The sequence below is a fragment of the Adiantum capillus-veneris genome, chromosome 6 (assembly GCF_014529385.1).
Source record: "Adiantum capillus-veneris isolate H3 chromosome 6, ASM1452938v2, whole genome shotgun sequence".
Classification (NCBI taxonomy): domain Eukaryota; kingdom Viridiplantae; phylum Streptophyta; class Polypodiopsida; order Polypodiales; family Pteridaceae; genus Adiantum; species Adiantum capillus-veneris.
In genome coordinates, this window is record NC_140936.1 from 19580402 (window position 1) to 19606335 (window position 25934).

The window sequence follows — 25934 nt, forward strand, 5'->3', positions numbered from 1 at the left end:
TACTTGGACTCTCAATCATCACCATAGCCTAATTATGGCTCTTATGAAATAGATTGGGCTGCATCGTAATTGTTATCTTGCATTGGCACCATGATTATTATCAAGCACTATTTACATTGTATATCATAAATAGTAAAAACATGTATCTTTGTTGCAACAACCAATGCAAATTATATGTGCGTATACATGTGGGGATAATATGGGTAGCTATAAACATGTAGCAAGGACACTATCCATCTATTTATGTATACATGTAGGGACCGCTGTCGAGCAAGGAAAACGAGCATGGCCTGACGGCAGCGACTGCAAGAGGTTGAGAGGTCCAAGAAAATCACAAGGTAGAGGAGCGGTTGGGTGGCCAGCTTGGTGGCTAAAGAGAGCGAGGGCAGACGAGAATTTTGGCAGAGTTGAGACGAGAGCAGCGGTGCTCTACAGTTTAATTAAGAGGGACAATCTAATCAGCTCTAAAAAAACACGCTAGAAGTATAAGAGCGTGATGTGAATCTGACGGCCATCGGGCAGGAGCAGAAAAAGTGCCATCAATTGTAGAATAAGGGAGGCCGTCGAGCAGCAAGGGAAAAAGCAAGCCGACGAGCTTTCGGAGAGAGAGAGAGAGAGAGAGAGAGAGAGAGAGAGAGAGAGAGAGAGAGAGAGAGAGAGAGAGAGAGAGAGAGAGAGAGAGAGAGAGAGAGAGAGAGAGAGAGAGAGAGAGAGAGAGAGAGAGTACCGCAAGTGTGGGAGAGCCGCCGTCGAGCAAGCTTGGCGACCAAGAGGACAGGGGTCTGTAGTGCAGATCCGAAGAAGGGCCGAGTTGCAGGACACTGGAATTGGAGCTGATCTCTTGAGACAGCTAATTCCAGTGTTAGAAGATTTCAGCTACTAGTGTTAGAAGATCTCAGACAGTAGACTGGACAGAAAATCATAAATTGAACTGAAATTTATATACTGGAATAAGAACCAGACTATGTTCTAAGAATAATATTCACATTCAGATTCAGAGTACTGAATACAGAGTAAGTGTAATTGGAAAATCTGTCGTGATTGGAATTACAGATGAAAGATTACATTGAGTATGATGTGATTTACAGATAGAATACAGCCGACAACAAATGCTAATGATTGACAACTCAAGTACAAATGCCGCCAAAATGCTAACCCAAATGCCAACCCATTACAATGTAATGGGCCCTATTTATATGCCTTGGGTTTACCATGGTAATTATTGTAGTAATTACTTACTAATTTACTGCCCGTCTCATAAGAGAGCGTTCCCACTTAGTGAAACTATCTCAGTCGTCTACATCCTTCCCTCCTTTCTTGAATTTTGGCAAGATTCCAAAATTTCTGAAAAATTCCCTTGTCTGATTTTGATTTGAAGCTGAAAAGTCCACTATCTGCTTCTGATGTTGGGGATTGGACTTGACCGATGACAGAATGGCCATACAAAGATTGCAAGAGGCAGCTGAAAAGGCCAAGGTAAAGCTCCCATCGTCCACACAAACTGATAAACCTTCCAGCTGAGGAAGAAAAGCCGCCACTGAATTCTGAGATGGAACTATCCAGTATCCTTCCATTGAACCAGCTTCCATTTACCCTTTGGCCTGGATGACGTCTGAGAAGTCCCAGTGTCAACATTCTCCTTTTGAATGAGTCGGTAAATGGCCTCCTGCTCAAGCTGATCCCACCTTTCTGTGGTCATCTCTACTTCATAAGGCGTAAGGGAATGATAGGTTTTAGTGTCAGGATCATAGAGTGTGCGTCTGCCTTTGGTGATCCTGGTTCTGGCGAGCTTGTGACAATGCGAAGCAGTATGGATCCATCCTTTTGGAAGAGGCTGATTAGTTTTGACTCGAGCTTCAAACAGTGTCTCAATCATCTCTCTATACTGTGGTGCTAGGCCCGCCTTAGCTGCAATATCCTTTTCAGGCAATTTAGAGGATTCCACAGTAAGTTGCAACAACTGATTAGTGATCTTGGTCAGGCCCCTGATCTGAATCTTCCACTGACCCATACATATCCGGATCCTCTGCATCTCTTCTTTCAGCTCGTGAATGTCATTGAGTTGGAAAGCATCATTGAACAGTGTCTGCCAAGTTTTCCATTCTACAGTCGATCGCTCATACCAATCCTAGAGCTCATCAATAATCTTGAAGTATGTAAGGCGATCAACTGGTTCTGGATGTTGAGGGTAAAGTGCTGGAAAAAATCTTGGCAGTTCCGTCTCTCTTGCTAGGAAGGCATACAAGCGAACCGGAGAATCAGGCACGAATTCTAAAAATTCAGAACAGCCTGGTTCTCTTGCTGCATCATTTTTCTAGTGATTCTCACTAGCTGAAACAGTTTGCGGAGAGCAGTTGCCTGTTCTCCGACTGACATTCTAGTGTGAGGTCCTTTACTAGTGGTTGTCTGATCCTCAAGAATGGCCCTTACTCTTTGGTCCAAGACTCCTTTGGCAATTTGCATCTGCATCAAAACTTCTTTCAACTGTTCCCTAACGTCCTTCATACATTTGTAGGTTGGTTTATTTCCCATCAGAAGTTCTAATTCAAGAGCGAGAGAGCAACAATCTGCAGTAGACTGTCGTTGCAAATGTGGGTTGGTCACTCTGTCTTCAGCAGTGATGATCCATTCAGGAACCCTTTCCAGCAGTTGGACTGTGCTAGGATGCGCAGGTAAACGGCAAGTTTCTTGATCATGAAAAGCCACTGATTTCCAATGCTCCATCATTTCCCTGGCCCCAACATACAGTCTCTGAAAACGTTCCAGATCAGACAGGAGATCATCATCCTCCAGATATTGTCTGGTTATGGAAGCTTACTGATGTCTCAATTGCCTGTTAAGGGTGATAAGCTGTAAGGAATGTTGTTGATCAGCTGGTGTTCCCTTATCCTGAACTTTGCTTTTCCCTTTGGCCTCCCTATTGAGATGGGACTGATTTGCTGGCTGATTCCCAGTGTGACTGGGTCGCTATTCTTCGGACTGCTGACTTCCCGACTTCTGCCCTTCATTCTGGCCTGGCTGGTCTGGCTGTGGCTGACCTCCCTCAGTTGGCCCTATTCCACCAGTACCAGGTCCTGGAGGTGGAGGTGAGGCATCATCATTATCATTAGTATGCCCTTCTTCTTGGTCATCCTCCTCCTTATCAGCTCCTTCCTCCTTATCCTCTTCTTCTTCCTTATCTTCTTCTACTTCATCCAGGGAATTCTGCTGCTCAATATAATCCAGGATTGCTTGATTCATCAAAGAATTATTGTATTCAGCCATTTTGTCCTGCAAATCACTCTGCATGGTCTCCATGAGAGACTTCAAATTTTTCAGATCAAAGACAATGTTGCCTGCTGGATTTAGAATTTCAGCCAGGCCATTATAAATATATCTGTCAGTGAGGGAAGCCTTCAGAGATATATGGTGAAGTAGCAAGGAGTTGAAGTCACTTCTCTTCATTTTCAGCATCATTTCATCCCTTTCTACAGCTCTCAGCGCTTCATTCCTTTCTTCCTTCACAATCTGCACATCAGACTTCACCTTAACTAACTTGCTTTTTAATAGCTCAATAGCCCTATCTGAATGAACTTCAAGTAGCCTATGGCACAGATTCTGCTCATCTCTTGCTGTCTTCAGCTTCTGAATCTGGTCTTCTGCGTCCTTCAAGTCAGCTCTAGAATTATTCAGTTCGTCTTTCGACCCTGCAGCATCCAGCATTTGTCCCATACAGTGGACAATAGTATTCCAAGAAGACTAGATGAGGACTGAACATCCATCCTTAACTGTAGCTGGGTCAGAATCAGTAGTTGGGTCATCCATCCTTAATTGTAGCTGGGTCAGAATCAGTAGGCTCATATATTGTAATTGGAGCCATGTAAGGTAAGGCTGCATAATCAGCTTTCTATAGAAGAAGACACCCTTTCAATGAATGGATCTGCATCTGCTGCAACCTATCCTTCTTTACCAGGTGCAAAGATTCTTCATTATTTGAAATAGAGACACCACCCAGTAAAGTTGAAGATGTTGGGCCTTTGCCTTTGTCCAGTTGACCCTTACCCTTGTCCAGTTGTTCTTTGTCCACAGCCGTCTGTTCTACTACATTCTCAGAAGTTGATGCTTTTGCCTGATCTTTGCCAATACCAGTAGCAACTGTACCATGTCCTACTGACTGGTTAACCTCAGCATTCTGAGCTGGTCGTTTATCAGGTTGGCTAACTATAGCCTTTTTAGTAGTCACAGTAGTCCCAGTTTTGACCTGACTCTCTATCTGCTTCAGAAAAGCACTGCTTTTCGTCAGTATAGTCTTCGGTTTCTTCGAAATTCCGGCCTGATCTTTGGTGGTCTTCCTTTTCAAACCAGTTGGAGTGGTCTGACTATCCGTGGCTTCTTTATCTGAAGACATATCAATATTCTTGGGTTCTATAATTGGCTTCTCACTCCAAGCCCTTTTTACCTGGCCATGAGCATCTGGAGCAGTGGCCCAATATAAAAATTGCCAAACATACCAAGCTTTGAAAACATTCTGGGATTTCAACTTGGCAATTTGTTGAAGCACGTTGTGTGACAGGATGTGACAAAGGATAGAGACCTTTGAATCCAATGTCTTGGCGAGCAGCATAGCAAAAACTTTCTCGGACACATATGTTGGATTATTTTTAAGACTCACTATTTCGGCCACAAACTTGTAAGCAGTAGAAGCTTCTAGTCCTGCCACTGGAATCCCTTGACCACTTGCTTTTCACTTGCGCTTAGCAGCTTCATCCTCCTTTAGGACCATACTTATCTATTGTGGGGTCGCCACAGATGGCTTGGGCTCATTAGGCATCCGGAATGCAAAAGCTATGTCTTCTGGTGTAGCAGACACCTTTTTACCATACACTATGGCACTGCCATCTTCAGCATCAAAAGAGACAAGAACCTGCTTTATGATGGCCACATCGAACGCGGTTCTTGTGGCTTGCAGAACGACTCGTAGATCCCATAGTTGCAGCAAAGTCATTGCTTGCTCAGTGAATACTGTTACCATATACATGTGGTAGTGATGTGTGTGAACACACTAGGACCGCCGGGGCATTTTTTCCCTCTTTAGGAGGTTTTTTCCCCCGTGCATTGTATATACGCCCATCACTCTAGGGCTATCTATCTTTCCATTGCACACTAAGTAACACACTCTCTATTGTGTGCCTTGAGCTTCCTTCGTCTTCTCCAAGCTGTGTGTGTTTCTCTGCAACCCTAATTCCAACAATTGGTATCAGAGCAGGTCACGTCCTCCCGGGCTTAGTCGCCAGCTGCTCCAGCACACGCCTGCTCACTTTCTCCGATTTCAGTGAGCTTTGGCAAGCGTTCGCAGGTCGACAAATATTTTGGGAGAGGTCGAAGAGCTCGGTCTGCTCAGAATTTTGATTTGGGCTCATTTCGGCCTCCGTTTCCACTACGGGCAGTACTGCACAGGCTATTTCGTCATTTTGTGCAGATTTTCTGTCAGTGCCGTTTTCTGCATAACAGGTGCCTTATAGTCTTCTACGGTTTGTGCTATATAGCACAAGTTGTTCCCGCTCCATTTCTCCTATTTTCGGGCAGTTTTCACATCAGGTGCAGCATTTACCATGGCTGACAACAACAACACAGATGTGTTCAAGATGTTTGCTGCTGAGGACAGGTTGGATGGGGACAACTACCCTATGTGGGCTTATATGATGCAACACGTTCTTGTGTCAAAAGGTGTCTGGAACATTGTGCAGGGCATTGATGTACGTCCTGGTTCTGAAGATGTAGGCAATATTGAGGATGTTGCAGGTCTTGCTGCAAGGATTGCAGCTGTTAGAGTTGTTTTGCCTACAGTAGAACAAGCTCGTTGGGATGTTAAGGATGCGCAGGCTCATGCATTGATTGCGTTGTCTGTGAAGCGCACCATTATTCCTCACATCCGTTCAGCAAAATCTGCAAAACAGGCTTGGGATATTCTAGCAGGTCTTTATGCAAGCCGCAATGAGGCTAAAATTGCTTTGCTGCGTAAAGAGCTAGAGTCGAAGATTATGCATGAGGAAGATGATATGGACACTTTCCTTGCTAGTGTCAAGGATATCAATGAGCAACTCATTTCTGCAGGTGAAGTCATTTCTGACAGTTCCCTTGTGCAGACTGTTCTTGATGCCTTACCAGATTCCTACCAGACTTTTGCTAGTACTTGGAGACTGATGACCCAAGGAAATCCTGAAGTTGTCAAGTTTGATGCATTATGCACATTGCTGTTGCAAGAGTCACTTTCTAGAAAAAACAGGACTAGGCAGCGTGCAGTTGAACAGGCTTTTATTGCTTCTCAAAGAAAGGGTGGTAACAGTAATGCAGCCACTTCTTATGGTTCTGCTGCGAGTGGCAAAAATTTTGTTCCTAATGCTTCTGCTGGCAGCACTTCGTCTGGCAATTCTGGTGATAAGGGCAAAAAGAAGATGCGTTGCCATTATTGTAAAGCCAATGATCACTTGATCAAGTCGTGTCCTAAGTTGAAGGCCAAAGAGGCTAAGAAGAAAGAGGGTGGTTCCACTGCAAATGTTGGTTCCACTACAAATGCAGCCATTGTTGAGTCTTCTGTGAAAGGAGATTGTGATGCTGATGTTGATGCAGAATGGGCTTTTAGCGCAGAGTGCACTTACAATCCTGCTGTCCATGATGCATGCTTGTCAGTTGCTGCAGATTCACATGTGTGGTATTTCGACAGTGGTGCTACAAAGCACATTACCTCACATCGTGAATTGTTTACCTCTCTCGAGTCTGTCCCTCATGGGAATTCAGTCACTTGTGCCAACAACGCCTCTTATCCAGTTCAGGGAGTTGGAAAGATTGTGCTCACTGCTGCTAATGGCAGTTCCTTCACACTTGTTGATGCACTTTATGTACCTGGGATCAAGAAGAATCTATTGTCTGTATCCGCACTTGCTAGACTTGGACTTGTAGTCAAATTTGTGGATGACAGATGTACAGTTCATGATCTCAGTTTTGGTGATGAAATTGTTGCATCTGGGCTTTTGTGCCGTGGGTTGTATAAGCTCACTTTGTATGACAAGTGTGGACAAAATTTTGCAAATGCTGTTGCAGATTCAAGGGCTATTTCAGATGCAAAACTTTGGCATGCACGTTTTGGTCATCTGAATTTTGCCAGTTTGCTGCGTTTGCAGAAATCTGATATGGTTGCTTCTTTGCCGCCTCTTGAAGCACCTATCAAACATGTTTGTGAAGGCTGTATTCTGGGTAAAATGCAGCGTTCTAAGTTTCCAAAGGATGGTTCAGTTAGGGCCACATGCAGGTTGCAGCTTGTGCATAGTGACGTTTGTGGGCCCATGCAAACTCCGTCCTTGGGCAATTACCTGTACTTCGTGACTTTCATTGATGATTACTCCAGGCATGCGTGGGTATTTCCGCTTAAAGCGAAGTCCGAAGTTTTTATGTGCTTCAAACAATTTTTGGCTATGGCTGAAAATGTCTCAAAATGTACTATGGGCACCCTCCGTTCCGATCGAGGGGGGGAGTATATGTCTCATGAATTTAATGCATTTCTGGCTAGTCGTGGGATAAAACACCAATGTACAGTGCCTTATACACCTCAGCAAAATGGTGTTGCTCAGAGGAAAAACAGGTCACTAACGGAAATGGCACGATGTATGGTCAAAAGTCAAGCTTTGCCGCATTCTTTTTGGCTTGAGGCCATCATGTGTGCCACTTATGTACTTAACAGGTGTCCTACGAAAGCTTTGCAGTCTATTACTCCATATGAAGCATGGCATGATAGAAAACCTTCTATTGAGCACATGCGTGTTTTTGGCTGTTTGGCATATGCTTTGGTGCCACAAGTGCAGCGCAGAAAATTGGATGATAAGGCTGTCAAATGTATTTTTGTTGGTTATAGTGCTGAAAGCAAAGGTTACAGGTTGTATCATCCGCAAACAAAACGTATTTTGGTTTCACGGGATGTAGTGTTTGTGGAAGATTCTGTTCAACCCTTGCTGTCATGTACTAGAGACAGTAATGTAAGCTCACAGGACATTTATGACACTTTGTTGCCTCTTTTCAGTGGTGGAAATACGATTGTAAGTTCCAATGAGGCAAATGTACAGCCTATGGGGGTTTCTGAAAATGTTTTAGAACAGCCTATTACTGATGCAGATGTACATGATGTACTTGATGAGGAAAGGGCTGAAAATGAGCAGGCTAGAGGTATGCCAAAATGGCTGGTGCACACTTTGCGTGACAGTAAATTGGATGCACCTTTATCTAGTCGTACTCGTTCAGGCTCTCGCCATGCATCTTATGCATCAGATTGTTATGCTTTGGCTGTGTCTAGTTTACATGATGTTGAGGAGCCTCTGTCTTTTGATGAAGCACAGAATTCAGAAAATTGGATTGCTGCCATGAAATCAGAATATGATGCACTTATAGAGAATGACACATGGACTTTATGTGATTTGCCTCCTGGCAAAAAGGCCATTGGTACGAAGTGGGTTTACAAGTTGAAACGCAAGCCGGATGGTGAGATCGATCGCCATAAGGCTCGACTTGTTGCAAAGGGTTATGCACAACAAAAAGGCATAGATTATGAAGAGACTTTTGCTCCCACTTGTCGTATGACTACTGTGCGTTTTCTATGTGCATTGGCAGCTCATTTTGGTTGGGATGTACATCAATCAGACATTGTTACTGCTTTCTTGAATGGTGACATATTTGAGGAAGTTTATGTAACGCAGCCTCGCGGTTTTGTCATAAAAGGACAAGAGGACAAAGTGTGCAAATGTAAGAAGGCTTTGTATGGGTTGAAGCAATCTCCTCGTGCTTGGTATGAGAAAGCTGACACTCATTTGGTTAAACGAGGCTTTCGTAACAGTCCAACAGAAAGCACATTGTATGTAAAGCATGAGGATGATGTATTTCTCATTGTGGTTCTTTATGTTGATGATTTGCTGATCACTGGACCAAATGAGAGACATATTGCTGAATTTAAGGCTGATTTGAATGCTACTTTCAAGATGAAAGATTTGGGGCTGTTGCATCATTACTTGGGTATACAGTTTAAGCAGTGTGATGGTGGTATTGCCTTGTGTCAGAAAAGTTACATAGAGACATTGCTATGTAAGTTTGGACTTGAGGATTGCAAACCTATTGCCACTCCCATGGAAACAGGTTTGAAGTTGAGTCTACATGATGCTGGCGATCCTGCTGATGTCACTCTTTACCAAACTGCTGTTGGCTGCCTCATTTATGTATGCAACACGAGGCCAGATATTCAGTTTGCAGTCTCGCAGGTCAGCAGATTTATGCATAGCCCAGGGTCTAAGCATTGGCAGGCTGTCAAGAGGATTTTCCGCTACCTTAGTGGCACTTTACATCTTGGCTTGTTTTATCCCAAGGGGGGATCATTGCCGCCAGACTTACATGCTTTTTCGGACTCAGATTGGGCTGGTTGTTTTGACACGCGAGTGTCCACAAGTGGTTTTTGTTTCATGCTTGGCAGTTCATGTATATCATGGTTGAGCAAGAAGCAACCTACTGTGGCCACTTCGAGTTGTGAGGCTGAGTACAGGGCAGTCTTCACAGCTACGGTTGAGTGTGTATGGCTCAGACGCCTTATGGCTGACTTGGGTGTTGGACAGGACACTGCCAACACTATCTACACTGACAGTCAGAGCGCATTGGCAGTTGCGAGGAACCCAGTTTTTCATGCTCGCACAAAGCACATTGAGGTGCATTACCACTATGTCAGGGAGAGGCTCTCAGCAGGAGAGATCAGCTTGGCTTATGTGCCAACACAGGACAACCTTGCAGATCTTTTCACAAAGGCATTGTCTCGTGAGAAGCTTGAAGCTTTCCGCAAAGCTTTGGGCTTACTCCCCTTTGTGGACTGATCCTGTCCTCAGGGCATGGCACTTCCCTTTACTCATGTGCCAGCTCTCGTTCACCGCATCACTCCAGGGGGGATTTGTTACCATATACATGTGGTAGTGATGTGTGTGAACACACTAGGACCGCCGGGGCATTTTTTCCCTCTTTAGGAGGTTTTTTCCCCCGTGCATTGTATATACGCCCATCACTCTAGGGCTATCTATCTTTCCATTGCACACTAAGTAACACACTCTCTATTGTGTGCCTTGAGCTTCCTTCGTCTTCTCCAAGCTGTGTGTGTTTCTCTGCAACCCTAATTCCAACAAATACATAGCGTTGAAAATTACTGTAAGAAATGATGGGAGGGCTTGCCTTTGTAGCAGTGACGATGGATTGGGTTTCCTCAAGAGATTCTTGCATCTTGTCTGAACGTTTCCTCCCACCCATACACTGTGAAGACGACGAAACAGGTGAGGAAGAGGAAGACTTACTTGATGCTTCAAAGCCGTACCCAGGTGTCGCTGGCAAAGCTAGTTGACAGTCGACTGTCTCCTCAGAAGACGAGGTCTGCGGCTATAGTGAAGATACTTCAGAGCTTGGCAATGGCGAATGAACAACGGGAGGAAATCGTCATGCAGGAGATTTGTGAGGAAAAATGCCGACTCTCCTGACTGTTATACGCGTTCGCACCATAAAAGCTCCACCACTTGCCGCTCCTAGACTTGTGTGCATCATTGTTGTCGTGGAAGACATGCATTGGACAAGACTTCTACCCATCCTAGAAATGATTACTACTGGCATGCTATCTGACCATTGGGTGCTTAAAATTTGAAAAGTGTGTTCCCACTGATACTGGACTGGTTCCCAGTCTGGTTTGATCACAGTGGTACTGATTGTAAGATCAGTCAGGTTTGGTTCTATTGGTACTGGTTCTGAAATTGGAACTGGTTGCACATGAAAAAGCCCAAAAATATCCGATTATGATATCTCTTGATCTTCAGTTCCTAATTCCCTAGTACCTTGTTCTTGGCCAGACTCTCTAGCTTCTGCATAGTAGAGCTTGATCTTCGCACTATTATATACTCCTGGCAACAATAATCCAGATAGATCTTTCAGTCTTACTGTACCATTCGAGAAGACCCAGTCTACCTCAAATGGTCCTGCCCAGGCAATCTTCAGGTTTGGCTTCTTCGGCCCCAGTCTAAATTGATAGAGAGGCACCAAATCTCCTTTCTGAAATTCCCGAACCTTAATTCGACGATCATGCCAGTGCTTCCTTCGTTGCTGAACAATTTCTTGTTCCAGCATAGCCCGTTGTCGAAGTTCATCTAACTACATAAGTTCATCTAGGTGCTTTTTCATATTGTGGTTGAAGTCTAAGCCATATTTCACAGCCATTCTCAGACTTGGGATAACAAACTCCGTAGGAACCACAGCTTCAGTGCCATACACCATTCTGAATGGTGTCAACCCAGTAGTGACCTTGTAAGCTGTCGTATACGCCCATAAAGCAGTCTGGAGTTTCAAATCCCACTGGTCTGGCTTCTTATGCACAACCTTAGTGAGAATAGTCTTGATTGTCTTGTTACTACTTTCAACCTGTCCATTGCATCTGGGATAATAAGGAGTAGATTTCCAATGCTTGACTGAAAGCATATCCAATAGAATTTCCATGGTGTCATTGATAAAATGTGTTCCTTGGTCGGACACAATCTTTACCGGACATCCATATCGACAGACAATATTCTCAAATAGAAACCGTGCAGTTGATTTAGTTGTGTTGTCAGGAAGAGCCTTAGCTTCAACCCACTTAGTGACATAACAAGTAGCCATTACTATGTACTTGTTCTTTCTGGGGGTAACCTTCTTAAAAGGTCCCTTAAAATCTAATCCCCATTTCATGAACACACCCAGTGGTTGTACTGGCGTTAAAGGAGTCATATCTGCAGCTGTTGGTCTACACATTCTTTGACATATGCCACAAGTTTTACAAAAACTTCTAACATCAGCAATTAGTGTTTGCCACCAGAGACCAGCTTGCAGAATCTTCTTGTAGGTAACTTCATTGGAAAAATTTCCACCAGATTCGCCATTATGTGCTTCCGAAATAACTTGCATTCTTCCCTCCATAGGCACACAACGCTGAAGTATACCATCAACACCTAATTGATAGAGTGACCCTCCGATGATAATAAACTTCAAGCTTTTGATGATCAAAGCTTTCTTCTGGTTCTGCTTCCACTCCTCTGGAAAAGCACCTTGAGAAAGAAAATGATAAACATCATACCATTCAGGATCAATTGATTCTCCTGCTTCCAGCTGAAATAAGTCAGCATCCACTGGTTCGTCCCTCAAGGGTACTTCTGAATAACCTTCTGTACTTCAGGACAGAAAATCAGCTCCACAGTGATTCTTGCCAAGTTTATGAAAATACTAAATTCAAACTCCATTAGAAACATCATCCATCGTATCAATCTGCCTTGAATAATGACTTTATTAATCAAGAACAGAAGAGCCTGATGGTCCACATAAAAATGGAACAACTTCCCTAACAAATAATGTCTGAACTTTGTAGCACTGAAAACCATTCCAAGGGCTTCTCACTCAGTGGTTGTATAACCTTGTTCAGCCTGATTAAATCTACGACTGGCAAAATAAACAGGATAATCAGTCCTTCCGTCTGGCTGGAGCCAATATTGCCCCCATTGCCAATCCCGAAGCGTCCACATGTACATGGAAAATAACATCCCAATTTGGTTGCCTAAGGACTGGTTTACTGATAATGGCCTTTTTCAGATTCTCGACGCTCTCCTCACATTCAGCAGTCCAATTGAACTTACTGGTCTTTTTTGTGAGTTCGTATAATGGTACTGCTTGAGAAGCAAACTTACGCACAAACCTTCTATAGAAGTTAACATATCCCAGGAAAGAGCTTAACTCTGATGCATTTTTGGGTGCTTTAGCTTGTTGAACACACTGGATTTTATTGTTGGCCATTTCTATTCCATTTTGGGAAACCACATGTCCCAGTAACTGTCCCTTCCAGACTAGGAAAACGGATTTAAATGGATTCAAACAAATCCGCTTCTCCTGACAGCGTTTGAAAACCATTTCTAGGAATAGTAGGTGTTGTTCCTAATCTGAATATAGAGTAAAGTCATCCATAAAGATAGCGAGGAATCGATGAAGGAACTCATTAAACATTTCCATCATACACCGCTGAAAGGTAGCTAGTGCATTGCACAGGCCGAAAGGCATCACCAAATACATGAAAGCTCGCCACTCGGTGATGAAAGTGGTCTTCGCTCTATCTTCAGGAGCGATCTGTAACTGGTTATAGCCACTGTAACCATCCATAAAGCTATACATTTCATATCCTGCAATCTCATCAAGCAACATGTCAGTAAAAGGCAATGGAAATGGATCTTTAATAGTTTGGGCGTTGAGTTTCCTATAGTCAACATAAACTCTCAATTTCTCGTTTTTCTTAGGAACTACGACTATGGGAAATAGCCAATCACTACTGGCCACCTCTGTGATGAACCCAGCCTTGAGAAGATTATCAATCTCCTCTTTGACCTTCTTAGCATAATTGGGGTTCATTCGGTATCTTTGCAGTCGTATTGGCCTAGCATCTGGCTTCAACGGTATCCGGTGCTGACATACCTCAGGATCTACCCCTTTCAGGTATGTGTGTTCCCAGGCAAATACATCTTTGTAGTTCTGGTCGTGCCTTTTCCTTCATTATAGGATTGAGATTCTTATTGACCTTGATCATCCTAGGACTATCCTCCGATCCTAGGTTCCATTCTTCCACTTCTTGGTCGTCTGGAAGCAACCAATTAGGTCCGCCTCCTTTTCGTTTGGTCGATTCCTGAGCATAATCCCAGGATGGTCCATTCAGTTCTGAATCAGCATTCTGATCCACTGTGTGTTCTTCAGAATGTACTTACTCCTCTATCATGCCAATGTCAGTTGATTCCTCCAACCTCCCAATTAAATGAACTAATCTTTCCCTTGTGTTGATTTTAGTAAACTGATCTGGGAATTGCTTTTTCTGCTTGTCGGCTTGCTCTTTATTTAATAAAACTGCATGCAAGTCAATCTCTGCTAAAGGAAATATGTTCAGAGCTGCTAACATTCGTTCGATCTTCTTTGCCTTGTACTTATGACATAATTCCTTCGGCCTCAGCTCTTTTCTCCAGCTCCTAGTATTGTTCGTCTGGATCTGAATTCTGTCGCTGGCCCCTTCTATGGTTAATGTTTGGTTTGCATAGTCATGAACAGCATGTGTTGTTCTCAACCATGGGCGCCCTAGAAGCATCCCATATGCCCCTTGCACATCCAAAACTAAGAAACTGGTTTTAAATTTTTCCTTGCCTACTCTTATCTGCATATTTTCAATCATGCCCGTAACTTGTACCACTCTGTGATCTGCCATTCGTACTTTAAATGGTGTTGGCTTTAGATTCGTGATGCCCATTCTCTACTGGAGTGGACTCCCATTATATTGACTCCTGCTCCTCCATCTAAAATAACAGTTGAAAGAGGTTCCCATTGCTTCCGAACCTTGTAGTCCACTTGAATGAGCGAAACTTTATGATCTCGGACGGCCGTCAGGTCTACTGTTCTGGCCTCCGCTTCAGCTTTCCTGCGTTGTCTGATGAAGTTTGCCACTTCAGGCAAGTTTTTTCTGATATCTTCCAGTTCCACGGTCAACTTCTGCATTCTATCACAGATTTTAACCTGGATTTCTTGTTTCTCTTGGTTAGACTGGTTGTGAGAGCTTGAAGAACTGGTGGTATCTTCACACTGCCATTCCTCCCTTGCAGTGCTTCCAATCCGTCCATCAATTCTCAGTTCACCAGCCATTCCTTGTACCGCAGCCAGCATGGTCTCAGGTATGCCTGGTATTGGTTGATCTTCCTCAGTTGATTGGGCTGGTATCTTCTGAATGACTCGGGCTTCAGAACTTTCTGGCTGCTCTGGCAGCTTCTTGGCTAAATCCTCCGTGATTTTAGCCACTAGTTCTCTCTGCTCTTGCCATTCATCTACCACCTTCTTTTTACCCTTGTCCTTCCAAATCTCTCTTTGTTGAGCCCATTTGCTGCTGTCAGTAGTGACTGGTTTTTCTGAAATATCTTGAATTTCTTCAATTGCCACACCTTTGCTTCTTGTGACTACCCGTACTGGGACTGGCTCTGGTACCTTAGCCTCAGTAGCAGTAGGTGCACGTGCGTCTGGGCATTGAGCTGCGAAATGGCCGTACTTCCCACAAGTGTAGCAATTCATACTCCGACTCTGGAAGTTGCCACGCCCTCTGCCTCGGCCCATACCCATTTGGAATCGGCCGTGTCCTTGACTCGTACCACTGGTACCTGGTCTCTCCTCTTGAGATACTTTGGCGGGTTCTATTTTCACTCGTTCAGTATAGGCTACCACTGACATGTCTTTTACCCTTCTTAAAGTGATGAATCCTGATACCACAATTGTTCCACAAATGACCAAAAGCCTTACAGTAAGTACATTGTGGGCACTCGTTGGAGATATGGTCCTTGGATTTGCATTTCGAACACCAAGTCTTCATATTCCGAACTGGTTGTCTAGTGTGGCTAATCTCGGCAATTTGTCTAGCCATTTCTTTAATCTTCTCTTAGTCCATGATCCCTTCTTTGACTTATCCTTGGACCGTTCATCAGAGCTGCTTTCAGAGCTACTGGACACCCCACTAGAATCAGAACTCTCAATAGCAGAGCTACTGCTACTGGATCTTCTCTTTTTATGGCTCTTTTCCTTCTTGGCCTACAGTTCCAGCTTCAGTGCCCGTTGTACCAGATCATTGAATTTCTTAATTGGAGATGGTACCTCCTACTCCCTAAGCTTTTTGCTTCGAAAACCATTCAGAAACCATGCACGCAACCTCTTCTCGGATGGCGGTTCCTGTAACTGCCTGGTTAGCTCCTTGATTTTTTCCACATAACTTCGGACTGATAGATTCCGCTGCTTGATCTTATCCAATTCACAGAGGATATCTTCATCACCTCTGTTGTCGGAATACTCCAGTCTGAAGGCTTTAATAAATTTGTTGTAGGATCTGAGCTGACAGGCGGGGTATTGGTAATACCACTTTCGTGCTGCCTCCTTCAGGGTTTGCGGAAAGTATTCCCCCCAATCATCTTCATCAATATTTTGCAGTTCAGCATACTGCTCAAAAGCCTGTATGTGAATGTCTGGATCATCCTTTTTACCTCCCTTGAATATTGAAAAAGAAATTTTCAGGGAAGATGTGTAATCATTCCGATTACCACTGATTCTGCCGCTTCTCTTCTTAGATTCGGAACGGCGCTTGGGAGTCTTCTTACAATTGTGAGTGTCAGCATCCCAATCAATCTCTGTCTCTGTCTCTGTGTCAGTGTCCTCTCTGGCCTGTCTGCTAGAAGTGCGGTGATTGCCTTTACTTCCCTTGGTACCCTCCTCCCCCTGTCTGGACCAAGAATTCTTGGATTTCCGTGCTTCCCTTTCTGCCCGTCTGCGTCAAGAATGACTGGAAGGTTGTGAGTCCTGCGTCTCATCAACCTGAATATGCTCCTCCTGAGCCTCAGTGTCAATCACCTTCTCTTGCTTAGGGTCAGACTCTCTTCCCGGCTCCTCAGGATTAGGATCAACACGGATGGTGGATTTTCGGCCACGACTGGGTTTGGGTGCCATTGCTGAAACTTCCAACCGGGAGAAGAGTATTTCAGTCAACGAGCTTCAGCTCGAGCCACCGTGATCGCCAAAATGGAATGGGAGTTGATCTCTTGAGATAGCTAATTCTAGTGTTAGAAGATTTCAGCTACTAGTGTTAGAAGATTTCACACAGTAGACTGGACAGAAAATCAGAAACTGAACTGGAATTTATATACTGGAATAAGAACCAGACTATGTTCTGAGAATAATATTCACATTCAGATTCAGAATACTGAATACAGAGTAAGTGTAACTGGAATATCTGCCATGATTGGAATTACAGATGAAAGATTACATTGAGTATGATGTGATTTAGAGATAGAATACAGCCGACAACAATTGCCAATGATTGACAACTCAAGTACAAATGCCGCCAAAATGCTAACCCAAATGCCAACCCGATTACAATGTAATGGGCCCTATTTATATGCCTTGGGTTTACCATGGTAATTACCGTAGTATTTACTTACTAATTTAATGTCCGTCTCATAAGAGAGCGTTCCCACTTAATGAAACTATCTCACCCATCTACAGACACCATCGACAAGCAGATAGCAAAAGTCCAGCAAGGGCCGTAAAAGGAAAAGGCGTTGTGAGCAAGCTTTGGAAAAGGCTGACCAATTTACAAGCTGCAGGAGAAGGAGTGTTTCCAACTAGCTAACAAGTAGAGTAACAAAGCAAGGCCGAGCAGTAGCGCATACTGTTTGAAGGTGACCCGTCGAGAAAGCTTAATTTGACGAGGGCTTTAACAGAATTAGTTCAAGGAGCCTAACCGGTTGTTGTGAAGCCGATCAGCGGCGGTTGACGCTAGGACGAGCAAGGTAGCGGGCTTTGAGGCTACGAGCAGTTGCAAGGAGGGTGTTGTAAGGGCAAGGTGGCGTCTTTGGAGATGAGTGTGCATGATTTATTTATTTCTTTTGCTCGAGGTTCCTAAGGTTGATTTCCTAAGGTCGATGAAGTAGAGAGCAAGTTGTTGCAAGCCGATCATAAAGAAGGGGTCAAACATACCTTGGTGAAGTTATTTGGATTTGAGAGCTATGTTGATGGAGAAGCAGATTTTTAGCGATTTTTAGAGGTTCGTTTGAGTTAAAAAGAAACCGAAGCAAGTCACGGTAAAGTTATTGCTCGTGAAGTTGGTCGAGAAGAGCAAGGGAAGAGAACTGAAGCGAGTAAGACTTTGGTGTGTATGCTTCCACTCACGATCTCGGTAGGTTAAAAAGCACACAGTGTCTATTGCAATGGTCAAGTTCTTTTTTTACTCAGATTTTGATTTCATTAAGTATATCAGTTTAAGGTATCCATAGTGTCCTTATACCATATTCTCTTGTGTATTGCATCTTTCTCTCACCGTTTCCCACAACGAGCAGCCCGGTGCTATCTCGGCTCAACCTGCGAACTTAAATTCCCCTGACACCGAGTGATACAGGGAGCTAAAACCAATAGCTCCTCGACTTGACCTTCGACGAAGTGAGACTCCAGTTGAGGTCCCACCGGGTGTGCCAAAAATGAGAGCACCTGTAGCGGAGATAATGTGTCGTGCCCTCTATAGTGGGTGCTCGTCAGTGCAGTATGTGTCTCACTCCACAGAATGCAAACACAGAACACAATGAACAACAAAGCAACACCAGTACTACTCAGCAGCAGCGAACCGAACATGAACAGCATGAACATCGACTAACTCAAAGAAACCAATACAGACTCTGGCATGGCAGCACACTCAGCTCCAGTCTAGATTTCATAGGTACAGTGGGGGTGTCTAGGCTTAACCAGGTGCAGACGTGTTGTGTGTATAACTTACGATGATAGACTCTAGGCGACTAACAAAAGTAGATGCTGATGCGTACCGACGACTCGAACCAACCACTCATATGTATCTCCTAAAGAGTCACCAACAGCTAGCAAATATCCCAATCCAACTAAGCCTATCTCCTAATTGAGGTGGTGGTGATCTAGCCACGGTGTCCATTGGACCACCATCCGTAACACTTGCCACATGTCATTGCCCAGGCGAGAGTCAGCCCAGTGTGAACTCAAGCTTAACTGCAACAAACTACTTGTCCCATGCAAGTGACAATGTAGCCCTACTACAGATTAAAAGCATGTTCTCTTAATATATCAAAAAGCAATAAAATAACAACACGAATAGAGGCACAAGGTCTTTTAAAGGTAAAGGGATGGCGTGCTCAAGGAGGGCTTTGCCAAAAGTCAGTGGCATCTATGACTATTAGGCATCCTTGCACAAAAACGATCATAACTTGTCCAAATTTGATCAACCTAGAGTCAATTCCAAGCTCTCTTTGAGCTTTTTGCATCTATGGTAACTCCTCCATGTTTCTAAACATTATCTTGGTTATGCCATGTTATCTTTATTTGGCCAAGTTTTTGCAAGTAATGAGACATGCCTCAAAAGACTTACAAGATGTGAACATTACGTGGTATCACAAAATGTGTATGTTTGACAAGAGAGGTCAAAAGAGCATTCACAAGCCTTAAAGAAGATGTAATAACAAAAGGTTCGATGTTTGCTTTATGCAAAGTTCGTTCGAGCAAAAGAAATACCCTTCTAAGCCTAAACAATGGGTCAACTTTCTCTGTCTTGTTCGACCGAGTTTATAATTAGGTGGCAATTGGATTTGTTTATTATGTCATATCTAGGCAAAGATGCAATGTGATCTCTTTGACTTTCGTATGCTCACGTGACATTGTGTAAAACGTCCTAGGTGGGGTCTATGAAGGGGTTCCATCTCTTTAATAGGTTTAGGGTTTAGGGTATGCCGAGTGGAAATGGATTCATTGTGGATTGCGAAAAATAGGGAAGCACCTTGCATAAGGAATCGGTTGGTGACGAATAAAATAGTTGTGCATGCCCAAGAGTTGCAACGATAGCCCATTCCTTGCTCAAAAAGCTAGAAACAAGTGGAAAATTTCCCCAAGGACTACAGTGAAAGAACTACAACTTCTATAGGCACCCAAGTGTAATATGTTTCTGCTACTATGCAAGATTTATCCCCAACAACGAACCGTGTATCGCGTTGACAACTCCCCCTCATTCTCTTAGAGAGCCCATTATTTATTAGAGGACTCAAGATTTGAAGAATGCACAATACAATCTTGGCAAGCATCACAATGTATGGTTTGGGCTTAAAGCCACCTTCCTACCACACATTGCATACAACATTGCTAGATAAAGCATATGCAGATGAGAGACTACATAAAGCACATCTTGGACCAGTTGCACAACAGTGGATGCACAATTGCCTGAACAGATGGACAAGCATAAAACCACATGCAGTGATGGTTGTGTCACCTTATGGGGAGGCCTTCCAGATGCCAATTCATATACATGAGTGATTGTTCTATCATTCTGGAAGCAAGCAAATGAATGCCATAATTGATTGTTCAAGCTTTGATGGGAGAAAGCTTACAATACCTTGCGCAACATTGGATACCTCTTAGTCCCGGAGTGGTGGAACATGAAGACTGCTGACATTACATATGTATATGCACTTCCATACAAATTTTCTCAGCAGCCTACTTTGCAACAAACTTCATCACAATAAACAAAGATAGACGAAATTGGAATCACACAAAATCCACGAGCAGCTCCAATACAAATATTGGTATATAATCAAAACCAGCTGCACTATCCAATTACATGCATGCAACCCTCTGGTAGTCAAACAGTACATTTAAACATGAGCTATTCTGAATTCACTGAACTTCTAATAAGATAGTACTTCAATTTGGGAGCTCTGTTAAGTAGTGTCAAAGTATGAGACACTTGCACTAGCTTAGGCAAGACCCAACCAGCACACTTCACAAAATCATTTCATTGTTGACGAAGCCAATCATCCTCCAAGACATCCTCTGCGCAATCATATACACGATTTAGCAGATTGTGCCTCAGATGATGTCCTGAACTGGGTAGCTTCTGCATGAGCTTGCCGACAAGATATAAATCAGATTTCTCTGTGAAGCGTGTGCCGTCATCCAGGGTATTTTGATCCCATACCCGTAATGAACATGTAGGCTGCTCCCCAGATTTCCACACAGTCTCCAGATCTATGAGCATCCAACCACCATCAGCTTTCCTAAGAATGTTCTTCCATCGCACATCCCTGTGAACCAAACCTGCACAATGCAGTGCCTTCAATGCATGAAGAACATCTTTGATAGCTTGTCGCATGGCAGGCTCGGAGATTATATGCTCCTCGTATCCAACCTCCGCCAACAAGACCTTATAGACATCTTTTCTAGAAACAACACACTCTCCTTTAATCAGCTGTGGTATATTCAAACTATAGGCTGTCGTTACATACTCCAAAGTCGTGAAACCCTCCTGTTCATGCATGGACCATGGTTCTATCCTTTTGAGCACTCTTGGACAAACAATGTCAATTTTCCTGGTCAAAATGTCGTGCTTGCCATAAGTAAGAACAGGCAGGGACATGAATGGTGAAGGCACTGAAAACAAATTCGAGAATGCACTCTTCAGTGTCAAAGCAATCCTTAGTATGTTCAGAGAGACCAGAATGCAGTTGTACTTGCCTCGAGAATACTTCATCTCACCAGGACCATAGAGACACACTCCTTCACGACCCTGTTTCAACGCCCACACACACATCTCACCACTTGCCAACCCTACGCCTATTATCCAATCAACAGGCCCAAAAAACTGACGAGGCAGAACAGACAGCTTAGCTAATAAGTCCTTGTAAGCATCTTGTAGACTAGCCTTCTTCTCCTCAAACTTTGCTACCAGCCTATTCATAGACCATAGCAACAAGTCAGGAAGCACCCGTGCTGATGATGCCCCTGAGAAATCGGTCACATTCCGGTCAAATTTGATCATCTCTGTCTTCGATAAGGACAACAGTGACTCCCAGAAAGTGGCAAAGACTATGTCCCAGCGACTTTGCTGCATACTTTCAGAACCACCTTGAAGATTTTCTTTCATGAATATGCTTATGTAAGGGGAGATGAGATCCGCCCTGTATACATCACTTGGAACAAAATGTTCAGCAATCTGTGGGTCCAACTTCTTGTATGCTTCAATGGAAATGGGTATCTTGAGTGGCAAGGGTTCAACCAAAGCATTCTTAAGGTCTTCAGCTTCTGCAATATTTTTATGACCAAAAGGAGTAAGAACAGACTTAGCCCAATCTTCACTCTTGTCAACATTAAGAACAGAGGCAGCCATATCTTCACTCTGATCAACATCTGTAATGCAAAATAAGCAACTTGAGACATCAGTAGCAAGCTTTTTTGTTCAGAGAAAAGAAATTGAAAGAGACTTATCAAAAGAGACAAGTCATGAATACAAAACCGACATAAGAGGGCAAATGAATACAAATAACACACAGCCCTGGCTGGCTACTCTATGGGGTAAAAATCATACAAAAGCACTGGCATAAAGCCACCCTGGTGGTCTGTAGGACTACTGAATGGTAAAATCTCTGCCTATACAGAAAGGACATGCTTCCTGTGAAAGTCGCATTCTATCCCATGAATGTAGTCAGCCTTCAGGGAATCCAAAGCACAGTGGGTGGATCTCTTCTAGACTATCTAGAGCAGTGCATTCTGTTAAATGCATATGATTCTTTTAAGTTGCATCTTTAAGTAGTTGGTTTTTACCTGGTTGGTTACTTACTCCTTTCTGAGCATCCATTTATTTATATAAGCATTCAACCAGCCATTTACAATTATTTGAACCACTTACTCCCTTCTTCCAGACCATCTAGAACACTGCTCTCAGCCACTTACTCCTTCCTTATGGGCATCCATTTGTTTTTTGACAACCACATCAGCATTCAACCAGCCATTCACAATTATTTGAACCACTTTGAAATCAACTTACTGATACTGAAAAATGGAGGTTAGAAAAGCTCTTCACAGGAGCGTACACGTGGACACCAAGTGGCCCCAGTATTTATTTGTTTTTCTTTGAGGTGCAATCACACACACGTTGCATACGTGTGTGCATGCGCAAAGGCAATTTCAAGAACGCGCTCTTCAGTGGCAAAGCAATCTTAGGAACTTCACGAGACTATGATGCACTTGTACTCGCTTCGAGAATACTTCATCTCAACAGGATCAACTCGGATATTATCTGCTCCTCGTATCCAACCTCCCACAGCATGACCTTATAGACATCTTTTCTAGAAACAACACACTCTCCTTTAATCAGCTGTGGTACATTCAAACTATAGGCTGTCATTACATACCCCAAAGTCGTGAAACCCTCCTGTTCATGCATGGACCATGGTTCTATCCTTTTGAGCACTCTTGGCCAAACGATGTCAATTTTCCTGGTCAAAATGTCATGCTTGCCATAAGTAAGAACAGGCAGGGACATGAATGGTGCAGGCACTGAAAGCAAATTCGAGAACACACTCTTCAGTATGTTCACAGAGACCAGAATGCAGTTGTACTTGCTTCGAGAATACTTCATCTCACCAGGACCATAGAGACACACTCCTTCACGACCCTGTTTCAACGCCCACACACACATCTCACCACTTGCCAACCCTACGCCTATTATCCAATCAACAGGCCCATAAAACTGACGAGGCAGAACAGACAGCTTAGCTAATAAGTCCTTGTAAGCGTCTTGTAGACTAGCCTTCTTCTCCTCAAACTTTGCTACCAGCCTATTCATAGACCATAGCAACAAGTCAGGACGCACCCATGCTGATGATGCCCCTGAGAAATCAGCCACATTCCGGTCAAATTTGATCATCTCTGTCTTCGATAAGGACAACAGTGACTCCCAGAAAGTGGCAAAGACTATGTCCCAGCGACTTTGCTGCATACTTTCAGAACCACCTTGAAGATTTTCTTTCATGAATATGCTTATGTAAGGGGAGATGAGATCCGCCCTGTATACATCACTTGGAACAAAATGTTCAGCAATCTGTGGGTCCAACTTCTTGTATGCTTCAATGGAAATGGGTATCTTGAGTGGCAAGGGTTCAACCAAAGCATTCTTAAGGTCTTCAGCTTCTGCAATATTTTTATGACCAAAAGGAGTAAGAACAGACTTAGCCCAATCTTCACTCTTGTCAACATTAAGAACAGAGGCAGCCATATCTTCACTCTGATCAACATCTGTAATGCAAAATAAGCAACTTGAGACATCAGTAGCAAGCTTTTTTGTTCAGAGAAAAGAAATTGAAAGAGACTTATCAAAAGAGACAAGTCATGAATACAAAACCGACATAAGAGGGCAAATGAATACAAATAACACACAGCCCTGGCTGGCTACTCTATGGGGTAAAAATCATACAAAAGCACTGGCATAAAGCCACCCTGGTGGTCTGTAGGACTACTGAATGGTAAAATCTCTGCCTATACAGAAAGGACGTGCTTCCTGTGAAAGTCGCATTCTATCCCATGAATGTAGTCAGCCTTCAGGGAATCCAAAGCACAGTGGGTGGATCTCTTCTAGACTATTATCTAGAGCAGTGCATTCTGTTAAATGCATATGATTCTTTGAAGTTGCATCTTTAAGTAGTTGGTTTTTACCTGGTTGGTTACTTACTCCTTTCTGAGCATCCATTTATTTATATAAGCATTCAACCAGCCATTTACAATTATTTGAACCACTTACTCCCTTCTTCCAGACCATCTAGAACACTGCTCTCAGCCACTTACTCCTTCCTTAAGGGCATCCATTTGTTTTTTGACAACCACATCAGCATTCAACCAGCCATTCACAATTATTTGAACCACTTTGAAATCAACTTACTGATACTGAAAAATGGAGGTTAGAAAAGCTCTTCACAGGAGCGTACACGTGGACACCAAGTGGCCCCAGTATTTATTTATTTTTCTTTGAGGTGCAATCACACACACGTTGCATACGTGTGTGCATGCGCAAAGGCAATTTCAAGAACGTGCTCTTCAGTGGCAAAGCAATCTTAGGAACTTCACGAGACTATGATGCACTTGTACTCGCTTCGAGAATACTTCATCTCAACAGGATCATGGAGACAATTTCCTTCACAACCCTGCTTCGATGCTCACCACACCCCAGATTGCATCAATTTGTCCTTAGTTAGAGCTCCCATAGGCAACTTTAAGAGACTGCCGAAGAGATGTTTTGAAGAAAGGTACATATTCGAATCTGCGGAAACATGAGGACATTACGTGCTCTCCACACTATCCACCACAACACCCAAAATCTAACCGAGTTGAAAAAGTATGCATATGGCTTAAGCACTGGCAGAAGCACCCCAAAAATACAGAAATATCGATTAAAAGGTATTCCAAGGAAAAGCACGTGAAGAGATGTAGAGATGTAGTCCACAAACTGAGAACAAGACCATAATAAATGTGGAATATTCTCAATGCTGGCACCACAACGAATACATCACAAGGAAGCTAATCTTCTGGAGTACAGAAACCTGCCAATTGGGAGGACCTCAATGATGCATCTCCACATAAACAACCGCTCCTTTAAAGGAAGCTTAGCATGGCACACTTTCATAACTTTATGTCACCACCATGCAACACCTTTGTTCATAATCCATACTTTATTACAGTGTTCTTGTATTCAAGAAGATGACTGTAAATGACAAAATACCTTCGCGGATATAGAGAGGATCGAAGAACCAACATATTGTCAGTCACTAATTCGATCCTCAGTAACAAGCAACGAAATGGGAGATATGGAATCAACCAGATCCTTAATGGTGTGCGACACGTGTCTATAATGCATTCCAAGACCAAATGTTAGAGCAGCTTGCCTAAATGAGAACACTTGTCTATCAACGTCAATCACATCCAATATGCTTTCAATGCCGTTCTGAGAGAGAAAATAAGCCGGTCTTGGAGATCGTTGAACAAGAGCCATGACAACTCCTTCATGACTATTTTCCAGTCAGCTACAAGACTGGAAGCAAGGGGGCAGCCAGATCTGGTGGCTTCAAATTTGCCAAAAACCACATACCAGTAAGAAGGCTACCAATGCCCAAAAGCTAGTGTGGAAACCACATGAGAACGCAAAACGCAAACATCAGCGTCAAGAGCTGTTTTTGCTCTACCATTACGAATAACAAGGTGGCCTTCCTTGCAAGCCTTTTTTCTGGGAGCAAGTAGACTAGAAATCCTCCAAAATCCTAGACATGAAAGTTCGAAGACGTTGAGGTGGCCAATGCAGTAATAAAAGAAAGAATTGCATGTATGCCACCAACATGGATTGCACTAAGGAGCCTATCTTCTTCTACAAGCCTGAAGAGCTCGTTGCTGTTGTTCGCTGCCCCCCGCCATCGTTGAATACTATCCCTTCTCGGCCTCGCGTTCCCCTCTTTCTTGCACGCTGTTGCTGCCCACCCCTATACTTGGAACAG

General features: G+C 43.5%; 2 protein-coding genes across 5 annotated transcripts in view; both read right to left on the reverse strand.

Moving 5' to 3' along the window:
* Positions 1–20185: 20185 nt before the first annotated feature.
* Positions 20186–21784, reverse strand: LOC147455221 (crinkler effector protein 8-like). The gene has a single exon (XM_086514052.1). It carries the CDS (start codon positions 21782–21784, stop codon positions 20414–20416), a length of 1371 nt encoding a protein of 456 aa, XP_086370178.1. The 3' UTR covers positions 20186–20413.
* Positions 21666–25934, reverse strand: part of LOC147455222 (uncharacterized) — a 60061-nt gene continuing 55792 nt past the window's right edge. For 2 of the 4 annotated variants that reach the window (XM_086514054.1, XM_086514053.1), the window contains one exon: positions 21901–23691. In XM_086514054.1, the coding sequence (XP_086370180.1) occupies positions 22664–23691 (1028 nt within the window). In that variant the 3' untranslated portion in view covers positions 21901–22663. Of the gene's footprint in view, positions 21805–21900; positions 23692–24108; positions 24265–25934 lie in introns of those variants that run through there. The other 2 variants (XM_086514055.1, XM_086514056.1) reach the window with 2 other exon arrangements.